At 36.5% G+C, this 13,639-nt stretch overlaps 1 protein-coding gene across 1 annotated transcript in view; it reads left to right on the forward strand.

The window, feature by feature from the left end:
- The first annotated feature begins 352 nt into the window (after nucleotides 1-352).
- The window catches only part of LOC138784621 (cadherin-18-like), a 295,998-nt gene continuing 282,711 nt past the window's right edge, over nucleotides 353-13,639 (forward strand). The window contains exon 1 of the mRNA XM_069960244.1: nucleotides 353-580. Within this exon, the coding sequence (XP_069816345.1) occupies nucleotides 353-580 (228 nt within the window). The remainder of the gene's footprint in view (nucleotides 581-13,639) is intronic.

Raw genomic sequence — 13,639 nt, forward strand, 5'->3', positions numbered from 1 at the left:
CATTGATTAACATAAAGGTTTCATATTATACTTTTTTCTATAATCAATAGTTACTAATCTTTTAAAACCATCAAATTACCATACTGATGATGTTTTTTTTTTCTTCCATTAGATAGAAGATGCTTCTCCTAAGGATGACATCTTAAGGAAACCCTCAGAGACTGCTCAGACAGATTTTTTTCAGGATGTAAATACCATACTTTTATCTAAAAATCTATAAAAAAAAAAATAATGGATGCTCACAGAAGACTATGTTGGACTGTATTGCCAGACACAGTGTAGCTTTAAACCAGGCACATCCAAGTCTGGATTAAAAATTTACAACTCTGCTAAAAAGGGAACTCTTTCTATCATGAGATTTACAAGCACATCTGGTATCTGTCCAGTTCTAGTATGTCTCTGTTTTGTGCAGAGATGTTATGGAGCAACCCATCACAACTCTATAAAAGTCACCAGAAATCAAACCAAACATATAGAGGGAGAAACAGAAGTTCACCATCGACCAAAACGTGGATGGGTATGGAATCAGTTCTTTGTTTTAGAAGAACACATAGGACCAGACCATCAGTATGTGGGCAAGGTAAATTAATTTTCTCTTTATATTACTTATGTATTATATTGATCTGTGAGACTGGCTGGCAAAATGATTAAAATTATCATGAGCAATTCTAATCTATCTAATCATATCTAATGCATGTACAGTATCAAACAAAAGCATGGGGGTGGGGGAAAGAAGCACAATCTATTAAGAACAATTATCATCCTCAAATTTACCATTACAAATTGTTTATATTGTAAAATGTAGATGACATATGACTCACTGCAAATGTGACAGCTGCAAAACGTTTAATTCTTTATCTAAGTACCTATGACAGACTTTTTTTTCTAGGTTAAAAAATAAAATATAAAAAAAAAAGATTTCCAGTATTTGTCTCAATAGACCTGCATCATTCATTTCCTTCTGAAGAGATGCCATGATTTGTTGTGTGGCTTGTCTAGATATGGCATGATATGTCAATTTGTGAATTATCATTAAGACTATGGGGGAGATTTATCAAACCTGGTGTAAAGTGAAACCAGATTCTACTTTTCATTCCTCACAGACTCTTTGGAAAATGAATGGTGGAATCTGATTGGTTGCTAGGGGCAACTGAACCAGTTTCACTTTACACCATGTTTGACAAATTTCCCCCTATGTTCCCACAGTGTTAAGATAAGGTCAAATAACATCATGATACTTAAAAACTGCCATTATTTGCCATTATTTTTACATTGTGGGAACATAACCTTAATTTTTATCAATTAAAATGTGTAATCTTGCTAAAACTAAGCCTGCTTGAGCCATATTGACACATACAATTTCTTGTTTTTTACCCCTCCACTTTTCATAACTTTTATGTTTACATGCATATATAAGGCCTTGTAAGGCTATGTTCACACGTCAAAAATGGAGAAAAGGTGTCCACTTTTGCTATTTAAAAAGACGTCAGTTTGTAGGGCGATTTAATTGACTTCCATGTAGGGATGGTCCGAACCTGCCGAGGTTCGGGTTCGTATGAACCCAGACGCTCGGCAGCAGATTCGGTTATGGCTGTATCCCAGTTTTCCAGGTGGTCCTCCCGTTGGATTCGCCCGCTCCACGGAGCGGGCAGACAGCGGGAATCATTACCGAGGGTTCGGGTTTGTACGAATCCGAACCGAACTCAGTTCGGACCATCCCTACTTCCATGCAATGCACACAGATGTTGTCTGCGTGAACATCATGATAATGATCATGACAATTATTTTCGGTCATCCTTTGCAAACAGCAATTTATCACTGAACAGCTTCTGGAAATAATAGACAGGTACATTATTTTAACGCACATTCTAATGAACGGGCGTTAACGTAATGCGGTTTGAGCACACTTGGCGGTATTGCATTGACTCCAATGAAATTCCACCCCGCAGCAAAGACCTGACGCCGATTACATTTCAATCAGCGTCTGTGAACATAGCCCAAGACTGAAATGCTCTCTTTAGTTTTTGGCCTTAAAACACAAATATATATTATATGGATAGATAGATAGATAGATAGATAGATAGATAGATATGGTGTGTATAGTGGGAGCAGCACTCATGCGGATAAGTTCTTGTGGGGGGTGCCAGCAGTGTGCACTGTTAAACCACTTGTGCACAGCTATGTAGACAAGGTAAACCACCATGGCACTCCAGATGAATCAAACAAACAGGTTTATTTCTCCCACTGGTGCAACGTTTCCCTCTTACAGTCAGAGCTTTCTCAAGCAGACTTGCATTGATGTTTGATATACTATTATCACCTATTTTATTTCTAACCATCCTCCCTTGTGGTCTATTGAGTTAGCATACACTATGTTGTATTTTCAGGTTTTTTTATTCCTAGTAGTGAAGTCCCATACCGTTTTTATGTGTTTTCTTTTGACTTATATAACATAATATTTGGTTGCTTTTCAGAAGAGACAACAGTGCACTGTCATGTAAACTATTCCTGCTAGCTTAGAAAAGACATCTGTGTTTACTGTACCCACTCTGACTTTAGATATTATTTTACAAAGGGAATACATTGTATTTTTAAATTGTTGCTTTTAGCAACAGTAATGGAAATAATCATCTTTGCTCTGAATATTTTACTGTTTGCTTGGAGCTATGAATATATTTGGGTAACTCGCTTAATGTTTCACCACATTTGAACCCTGTTACTTAAATCTACCAAAAGGTTGTCTGTTGTACATTTTATTTGTCAGTTAACAGAATACAATACATAAAAACTCAGGGCTGTGTGCAGCTATTTGCTGCTTCACTTAGGGAGAATGCTTTTATAGGAAAGTGTCCAATGGAGCATGCCACCTTTTGGCCACAAGCACACGTTTTTGTTATTTATTTATTTTTTTTGCCCATTTGACAAATGTAATTTTGGGTAAAAAAAAAAAACTCCTTTATTTCAAACTATTGTATACAATGTATAACTGTCAGTCTTTTGGTCAGTAATTTTTCAATCGATCCCAGGAGTGGGTGGAAAACACAGAAGGGCTATGTTCACACAACATTTTTTCAGCTCTGTTTAAAATGAAGTTCGTCATTTTGAGTCTAAAATAACAGACGTCATTAAGCTGTCTGGCCTCCTCTTAGTACAATGACAGCTGTTGGTACATTACTCTAGTTTATGCTGCGTTTACACGGAGCGATAATTCGCCCAATCGTACGATTGATGAATGCGAAATAACAATTTGTTTTTGATAACGATCAGCATTTAGACGGAACGATATATCGTATGGAAAAATCGTATTGTGATCGTTTTGCGATCGCTTAAGCCTATCTCACACATAGGTTAAATTGGTGAAAGACTGTAACCGACCAATGACGATTTGAGAACATGTTCAAAGATCAAAATGAACGATTTCTCGCTTGTCGCTTGATCGTTTACTATGTTTACACGGAACGATAATTGCTCAAATGCAATAGTTTTTGTGCAAATTCGAAATATAATCGTTCCATATAAACGCAGCATCAGGGTTACTAATTGGCCCTTGGGTGTGTCTTAATTGAAAAGTCCATTGAATTTAATAATAAAAACCGAGAAAGAATGGTGACAAAAGAAAAACTGTGTGAATAACTAATAAAACCCCCTGCTGTTTGCAAAAGACATCCAAAAATAATGATCATGAACCTTATTTTGACATCCACGGCAATAACGTCCATTATTCAATACATTGTGTGCATTGGACGTCCGTCTTCCCATTGACTGCAACATTGCATTGTAGTCAGTTAAATCGCGGCAATAACGGACGTTATTTTAAATTTCAAAAGCGGACACCTTTTCTCTATTTTTGAATTTGTGTGAAGATAGCCATAAACAGTATTAGATATGCTTTACTTGCATTACTAAAGAATGGCTTTAAAGTGAACCTGTCATCAGGAAAACTGTGGTTTAAATAACCCCATGGCTAGATAAGGTTAGCTATCAGGATTCTGGGCATACCTTAGTTCAACAGTCTTCTCATTCAGTAAAATAAAAGCCTTTTTTATGTACTGCAATTAAGGCTCAAGTGCCCAGGAGCTCATGTTCTCTTCATTTAAAGGCATATGCAAATGTATGAGAAATAGGGTATTTTATAGTTTGGACTGAGGTAAATGATAACCATTTCTGTAAAGCGTTGAAAAATATGTTGGTACTCTATAAGCAACATAAATAAATAATAATGGTATTTTTTGTATCAGTAATCTTAAGGATCATATTTCACAGTCATATGAGAATGATTAGGGTTAAGGAAAGGACTTCTTAAACAATCAATGTGAAAATTCACAGGTGACGTCTTGAAATATTTAAATAATAGTTTTAAATAATATAAATTGCAGAGTTTCTTACGATCCAGTATTCATTGGGTTTTGTTCAAAAACCTGAAAGCTGACATATCTACTTTAAGTATGACTATGATAGATAAATGTTAAAAGCTTAAGAACCTGGCTTTACTTCTCAATGGGTATAAAGATTATTTTTCTATTCTATAATATTCTATCAGTCTTAAAGATGTGTCCATCATGTGTCAAACCTCTGCATTTAAGTCTTGTCACCTAATCTCTAAAGTGTTTGGGGTTATGGCTCTGTTTCTGCCTCATCTTCCTATGAAATAGACAGTCTGTATAGCTTTTAGAAAAAAATAAAAATCAAGGTCAGTGAAATAAAAATGTTGCATTGTCTGTGGTTTTATGCTATGACTGTGTTATACTAGGAAAAAAAAATATAAATAAAATAAGTAAAACTGGCTCAGTTGCCCCTAGCAACCAATCAGATTTCACCTTTCATTCCTCACAGACTCTCTGGAAGATGAAATGTGGAATCTGATTGGTTGCTAGGGGCAACTGAGCCAGTTCCACTTTATACCATGTTTGATAAATCTCCCCCTATTATATAGTTTATTTGTAGGCTACACATGAAAGTCCGGGCATTGCTTTGTTGGTGGGGCTGATGAACCAACCAATCAAGCAGCTGAGATGCCTGGCCAATCAAGCTTGGCATGACATTCCCCGATTCTTAATGTGTGGTATATATAATTACACATCTGCTGGCCACAGAGGCATGTGATTGACTTCTTTTATTCTCAACTTTCTTTGCTTCTGACCCTCTTCGTCTGGTTCCTTGAATTTGCTGCTAGCTGACTTGGTCTGAATAAAGCCCTGAAAATGTTCAAAGAGAACAGTCATTGCAAAGTGTTTCCAATCCAATGATTCTCTTTGGTTTAAACTGGTGAATATTTTGTGGAAGAGATAGGAGAATATATAATTGTTCTTTTCTATATATTGTATTTAAGGAAAAACATGTATCTTCCAATTTACTTCTAAAGCACTTTATCTTCTTTTTCTTATTTGAATTGAAGTCATATGTAGCTATACAGATACAGCCACCAACATGATTGATAGTGCAATACTCTTTTCCCAATGCATGCCATGCTATCTGTTCTCGCACCCAGCCCAGGGAATGTATGCTTCACTTAGTAAGTTGCAATGCAATAATTTTAGATTGTGCCCTCTGGTTCTTCTTGGATCAGAATCTTCCTCTTCCTACTAGTTATTCCTTTAGCTATTGAACATTCTAACATATAACTGCCAATATGACTATTTTTCCACAAAGTGCTTTCATTCGGAAACATTGAACTGCAGTTTCCATTATTTTGGCCATTTTTCTAGTAAGGCTTAATCATTTTCCATACTACAGACAACTCCAGGAATATCAACCCTATTGCACATTTTTGTGTCATCAGCAAACAGACAAATTTACCTACCAAACCTTCTCCTATGTCACTTGCAAAGATATTAAAAACAATAGAACTCAGAACAGACCTTTTTGTTACACCACTGACTCTGCTCTGAATACACGCTCTTAAAGGGGTTGTCCAGAGTGGGGGCTATTTTTTCATATGGCCGGGGAGGAGGTGGCTGAAAGAAAAGACGTCCACTCATCTCCCCGGTTCCAGCGGCGGGTCCCGCATCACAGACGGGAACCGGGCACCAGAACGACGCGATGTGGGACCCGCCGCTGGAACAGGGGAGGTGAGTGGACAGCTTTTCTTTCAGCCACCTCCTCCCTAGCCATATGAAAAAATAGCTCCCACGCTGGACAACCCCTTTAACAATCACCTCCTGATATCTATCCTTCAGCCAACAACAAATCAACTAAACTAGCCAGGTATTATAGTGTCACTGTCCTTATAACTTTTAAAATCTACAGTAAATCAACAGGGGGTGTGAAATAATGTTTGCAATTTACATTAATTGTTATTTTTTTAAAGTCTTATGTATATATCAATCAAATTACTTCCCTGTGAGCAGGCAGATGACCACGACTTCATGTGTTAAGTCTCTTTTTTTCAACCAGCATAAGACTAAAAAGCTGCTTTCAGGAGACTGGACATGGATTCTAAGTAAGTATAGGTTTGTTTTAAATGATAAATTGAAACCTAGCTTTTTTCACATCTACTGATTTGGATTTTGAAAGTTATAATGACAGTGACACTTTAAGTCTAAGTTTTAATAAATTATTAATGGGCCTTTTAAGGGGACTGTATCAAAGGCTTTTCTAAAGGCCAGATAGGCGATATCAACAGCATCATCTTCATCCAGCACTTTTGTTACATATTTGAAGAAATCCTTGAGATTAATCTAGCATAAAGCTTCTCAATTCCAATTCTCAGGCCTCACCAACAGGTCATGTTTGGAGGATTTCTTTAGTATTTCACAGGTGATTCACAGGTATTATCACAGGTGTTCTTTGTACAGGATATTCTCAAAACATGACCTGTTGGTGAGGCCTGAGGACTGGAATTGAGAATTACTGATCTAGCATGATCTAAGCCCAAAAAAGCCATACTGGTTTGGATCTGCCATATTGTTTGTTTTTACTTAAGTTTTCTTTATTTATTTATTTTTACAGAATTGTTTCCACAATTTTACTACTCCAGATGTCAAACTAACTAGTATATATGGAAAATGCCACAGAAACTGTATAAGGCTATGTTCACACAACAGTGTCCATTGCATAGCAACTACTGACCACCGGGCTGCATTCAGGACATTCCTGTAACCGATTCCTCGGTTATCGGCTGCAGGAATGTTTTTTTTTTTTTTTTTTTACAGTTGACTTGTGGGCCATTCGCTTCAATGTAAAGTGTGGCTGCCAGCAGACTTTACATTGTGTGAACAGCTATTATTTCTGGACACTGTTCGGTATTATTTCGAGATGCTGTTCTAAAGAACAGGGGTTAAAATAACGATGTGTGCATACAGCGGACGGCATTGCATTGACTTCAATGCAATGCCTCCAATGCAGTGAGGAACGGATGCTGATTCCATTGCAATAAGCGTCTATTCTTTACTGAAAAAGAACGTTTTGTTGAAATTTGTAGTTATTTCAAAAGTTATTATTTTAAGCGGAAATAAAACTATGGCTAAGCTGTGATAAGTTACTATGGACAAATCACAAAGTTTTGTCACAGTGTTAGTAAATCTGTGCCTATGTCTTTGGGCTTCTTCTAAATAAATATACTAAATATACTAAAAAATAATGATAAAAGATGAAATTAGAGCCCTAGGGTATGTTTACAGTAATTAAAAAAGGCATCTGCCTTTTCTTTTTAAAAAGACGTCAGTTTTTGCCACATTTTGATTGACTTCAATGTAATGCATCTAAGTAAATGGAACGCCGTCTAATGCATACAGTCTATAAAATGGTGAATGTTGTCTGCAAGGATGTCAAAATAATGGAATAATGACAATTATTCGTTATGTCTTTTTGTTATTTTTTAGATTTTCACGAACAGTTTTTCTTTTTTCATCATCCTTGATTTTAAAAATGAACAAACAGACAGGAAAAACGTAGCCCTAGTATAAAATTGCAATTATGGTATAATGAAACAAATTTTTTGTTAAAATATGCAGTTTAGGTATTTATTTTTTTTATGTAAGCTATTAGACAAACTAATGATAAAAATTGTCATGACTGATCCTGTAAAAATAATCTCGAGTTGTTTAAGATTGGTAGAATTAGATGCTATGTTCACACAACGTCAAAAAAAGAGAAAAGGCATCCGCTTTTTCTATTTAAAAAGACGTCCATTATTGCCACGATTTAATTGACGGAAATAATAGCTGTTCACACAATCTAATGTGCGGCAGTGAATGGTTAATTGAATTGGAGGCACACCCAACAGTGCCTGCAAATCAATTGTAAAAAAAGAACATTCCTGCAGTCCATACAGAGGTATCAGCTGCAGGAACATCCTGAATGCAGCCTGGCAGCCGGCAGTTTAACAGCATCCATTGCTATGCTGTTTAACCAAATGTGAACATAGCCTAATACTCATTATTAAGTTTATTTGTATATTTCCAAGAAAGGTAATGGGTACAGCGCAATGAAGATTTTAAACAGTAGGTGTGCCAACATTGTTTCTTAATATAGAATACAATAATGTAATTGGAGGTGTGTCAAGAGAGTTTTTTTATTATGCAGTTCCCAGACCTCTGTAAAAGTTTAACTCATTTTAGGACTGTCTGGTTAGCAAGATTTTTTTTTAAATTAGAACTTTTCTGGTTTGATCAAAGCAAATTAAAATAGGCCATGTTTTAAGGATTTCACAGGTGATATTATTATAGTCAGTGCACCAGTAACTGCCACAGCTGTTTGTTGTAACTGCCACAGCTGTTCATGGTATGGGATATCTGCAAAACATGACCTGTAGTGGGTATTGAGGACATAGTATTTTGTCAACTAAAACCAGGAGTGGAACCGACAGGGCAAAATTATAATGGAAATATGTAAACACTTTATGTGTTTTCAGCCCACTCCTGATTTTGGTTTAAAAAGACTGACCAAATGACTGATCGAAATACTATGTGTGAGCATAGCCTAAAATTACCATTGGCAGAAGTATTTTTAGTCTAATAATGTGCTACATTAAAGTGTGAGGACAAAATTGTTGTCTGTTTATATTAGAATAGCCTAAAATCGCTGAAAGGCTACGTTCACACAATGTTTTTTCAGCTTCAATTCAAATTACGTCCATCATTTTGAATCTAAAATGAATGACATCATTTAGCTGTCTGGCCACCCGTCAGTACAATGACTTTATTCTAGTTTGGGTATACTTATTGCCCTTTGAGTGTGTCTTTAATTGAAAAGTCTGTTGAATTTAATAGTAAAAACAGTGAGAGATGGTGAAAAAAGAAAAACTGTGTGTGAACAACAAAATAAATTGCTGCTTGCAATAGTCATCCAAAAATAATTGACATGATCATTATCTTGATGTCTCCATTTTTACTATTCAATGCAGTGACGCTTGCCAAACTCAAAATGACGGACTTCATTTCAAAAACGATGTGTGAACATAGCCTATTATTGCATATTTGATTGGTAGGCCCAGGAAATAAGGGGTGGATAGGCAATTTGGGGATTCTAATATTTACTACATAAATACTAGACAGTGTTGTCTGCCAACCACCCGTTTATCCTTCCTTTGTAAGTATGGATTATTTGGTGTACAGTGACTTTCTACATGCCTAAAGAGACCCTATTGTCATTTACATTTTTTCCCTTGGGGTGGTGAGATACATGCTGTTAGCACTACAATATTAAATGGAAATCTTTACTCTCTGCTTTGCTCTTCAACTGTGTAGCACTCTATAACCCTCTAGACCATAAAGTTATTTATTGTATATCTTACCTTTTCTTCCCATGACATTTTATATCAGATTGTAATCTCTCCTTATTCATCTCTGCTCTGTTCAATAGCAGTAGTCAGTATTAGTTGACCTCTTGAGAGGAAGGGTTGAACATATACTATTGCTATTTTCCTTTGAAGTGGGTCTTAGAATTTTATCAGTCTTATTTATGGTTGTTTTATATAACCAACTTTAAATTACAGAGGAAGATACAATTTATGAGGCTTCAGGTATGACAAATTGCACTTCATGAGAAATGATAGAATCTAACGGGTAAGAAGATACGTATAAGCAGCTGAGTGTGACTAACAAATTTAATAAGATGGCTGTGCTCGACTGTAAGCAAGATTAATAAACACATTCAGCTGGCCAATAGAACTAGCAAAACCAATGTAAAATGGTTCTATGTGTAGACAATTAGATGCAAGCATTGCACTGTACATCATAAAGAAAATATAAAAAATATATATTTTTATTTACATTTAAATATTTATATATAAATTCATATATTTTTATGATGATACTCTATGGGGAATATGTAATATAATGAAAGTCTATGCCCATATTCTTAAGCAATGTATATTACACATACCAGGAACCAATAATTACTGTTCAAACTACTGTAGTAGTAATTTTATTTAGACTCTCAGAGGCTATATATTGTTCTTTACTTATCATTTTACTTGTTTCAGGCAAGTTCATTGTTTATAGCTGCTTTATAGCTCTTTGTTGCCATGTGCTGGCTTTCATTGTGTTTTGGCCTTCAGTCAGACAGAGACAAAGGAGAACTCTTTGTCAGTGAAATTGGTGTTGAAACCAGACTCAATAGAATCGCTAAACTATTGATCTCTTGGACCTTGGGCTGCAATTTGTGTATTACTATAGTTCATAAATGTCAAGGAAAAGACAGAAAATTTTGACTTTTAAACTTCCAAATCAAATAGTAGAAAACACTTCTTTTAGCACTTGCTAAGAACATCATTGATGCCCTCCCAGAGGTATACCAGTGTGTACTTCCCGAGGTAAACCGCTTCCAGATTAATAATGTTACACTTCATGGTACTGTGCCCATACACATTAGAGAAATGTCACCATGCCCACCAACTATCTAATGTGTGTAGGAGTGTCCTGACTCTTACCTGACAACAGATGTTGGGGGAAATAAGGAGAGACAAGCCACTGACAGGGGAGTCTACCAGCCACTTATCCCCCTTTACCCAATAAAAATACCTGAATTTTTGGCCAAGCAAGATTGTGGCACTTGGTTGTGGTGGCTGACATGTTATAATGGTAATGTGAACTTAGCCATAGCAAAACTTGTACTCTAGATGTTTTTTTTTTTTTTATTGCACTTTTTTGTTGTAAAAGCTTTTGTACTTATAAATAAATCAAGCAGTTGTGGAGCTGTTTCTGATTTAGCAAACAGCATACACCTGACAGATGTCTGCAAGCTGCAGGCTATGATAAATACAGTACAACAGCCAGGATACATATGCTCCAGCTGTACAGCGTTAAATGGTATTGTATCCCTTTTTTAACTAGCTAGTTCCATCCATCATTAAGCATAAGCATACTTATTTCCCTTACATATGCTGATTCATACCATTATATGTGGTCTGACAGTGTTCATTCAAGACAACATGAAGGTGATGCTATAAGAAAGAAAACCCAGGAAGTAGTACAGAATTTAATTTGATGTAAGATGGATTAAATAATTATATAGAAAAGAAATAACAGTAATTTTTGTGGAAAATAAAAATACTACTACAACTGACTATAACAAATAATTCAGTAGTCCCTTCAATTATTTTAGCCCCAATATTGCACAACTTATAATGGCCTTTCAAAACCACAGTCAATATACAGTAACATTCCACAGCCAATGCCACTGTTTAGTACATGCAGTTAGATAGAAGATACAGGCAGTTGTTGCAATGTGTTTACATTGTATAAGTAAAATGTCTGTGAATATGCGTATTATTGTATCCTGCAGGAGATAGAACCAATGGGTGATATACTTTTGAAGTGCATGCACTAAATGTTTTTATTTGTATAGCACACACAGATTCTGCAGCGCTTCACCTATCTGTATGTTTTTGGGTGTGGGAGGAAACCGGAGTACCCGGAGGAAACCCACACAGACATGGAGAGAACATACAAACTCTTTGCAGATGTTGCCCTTGGTGGGATATGAACCCAGGAGTCCAGCGCTGCAAGGCTACAGGGCTAACCACTGAGCCACCGTGCTGTCTAGTAACATCTGTGAACAATACAATGCTACATATGTGCAGTGTCCCACTATATCTTACTTTTACCTACACACCTAAGTAAAAGGGATTTTGTCAGGTGTCACAGTTAGTGCAGTGAGCTACTGTGCTCTACTCGGAACCACTAGGTATCTCACTTCCCCTGTGCACAGCTGCAATTCTTGGAAGGTTTAGCCTGCTACATACACTCTTACACACCACTTCCTTCCCGTAGTTAGGGAGTTGGAGCGCTGCTCTAGACCAGAGAGGTTGTGAGTTAGTAAAAGAAGAAAACACACTTATTCTTGAGTGCTAGAGTCTACAGCAGTTATGCAGTTATGTTATGGGTACCCGGATTTAGAGGAGTTACCCCTTGCCTACACCAAGGATTTCCTTATCTTCAGGACAGTTAACCCCCTTAAGAAGGAAAGAAAAGAAAGGCTGATCCGCAGTAGAGCACAGATGCAAGTCAGCCGCTCTCTACTGAGCTACACTAAACTAAGTAGGAAGGAAACTACTAGTTAGCTTCCCCCACAGACAGAGGCCTGGGTGTTCCCGCAATCCAATTAATTATTGACCACAGTGAAAGTATGGCCGGGAGCCATACTTTACACTATGTGCACGGACTATTTTCTATGGCCACAGTTGGGGGAAAGTAGACTTGTCTATTTGTTTCTTAACAATGGCCATAGTGTACTGTATACAGTGTGTATACACTACAGCCGTTGTCCTATGGAACTTAATGGTATTTTACTAATTTCATTAACAATGGTAGTTCAAGGAACAGATTTTAAATTAAATTAATACATTCCAGGATGTATCCCAAAGCTATGTTCCCACTATGGGAACGGGCCATCATTTAGCAAGTAAAGGTAGCTGTCTATAATTTGTGGTGGGTGCAAGTAATGTTTGTAGATGTCATTATGAATGGACTGTCGCCTTTTCCCTATCCAATCCCATAATGGGAACATAATCTTAACTGCATGAGCACATTGAAATTTTTTAAGTATTAGATTTGGGAACAATTCTGTGAATCTTAATAAGGAGTTAGAGTTGCAATTTCATGATGAAACTTATTAATTGAGCTTTTCACAAACCTTTATCAGGAACTATTGACAAATATATTTCTTATTCTCAGGTATGTATTGCAATGCATCAGTATTAAAGCAGAATGGTATAATTAACTTGCAACATTCAAGTACAATGGAAAAATCTATGGCGTTAAAAGGTCTTGTTATTTACCACACGTAGCTGCAAAGCAGAGAGGTCTTATTTTGTGTTATAGAAAATTGATCATCTCTAAGGTCTGTGCCTATAGGCATTTTGATTGAAATGCATCTGCTGATGGCAAAATTTACATATAAATAGACTGGACATTGTAAATCTGTATGTAGCGTATGATTACTTATATGTTAATTAGGCAATCACAGCACCCTGGTGTGACAGGAGGACACCTTGGGGGAGGGGGGGGGGGAGAATGCAGGGGTATTTCTTAAACTCATATATAAAGCATGGCCTCCTTGATGGGTATACTTTCAGAGGCACATATTTTGTACCTACAAGTGCCTAAAGAGGACTGATAAAGAGAACTATAGTGGACCTCTAACTGAAATATGCTGCCCTGTTAAGAATATAGTAACTGACATCATTCCTATCTTGACT

This window comes from Dendropsophus ebraccatus, chromosome 2 (assembly GCF_027789765.1).
Source record: "Dendropsophus ebraccatus isolate aDenEbr1 chromosome 2, aDenEbr1.pat, whole genome shotgun sequence".
NCBI lineage: Eukaryota > Metazoa > Chordata > Amphibia > Anura > Hylidae > Dendropsophus > Dendropsophus ebraccatus.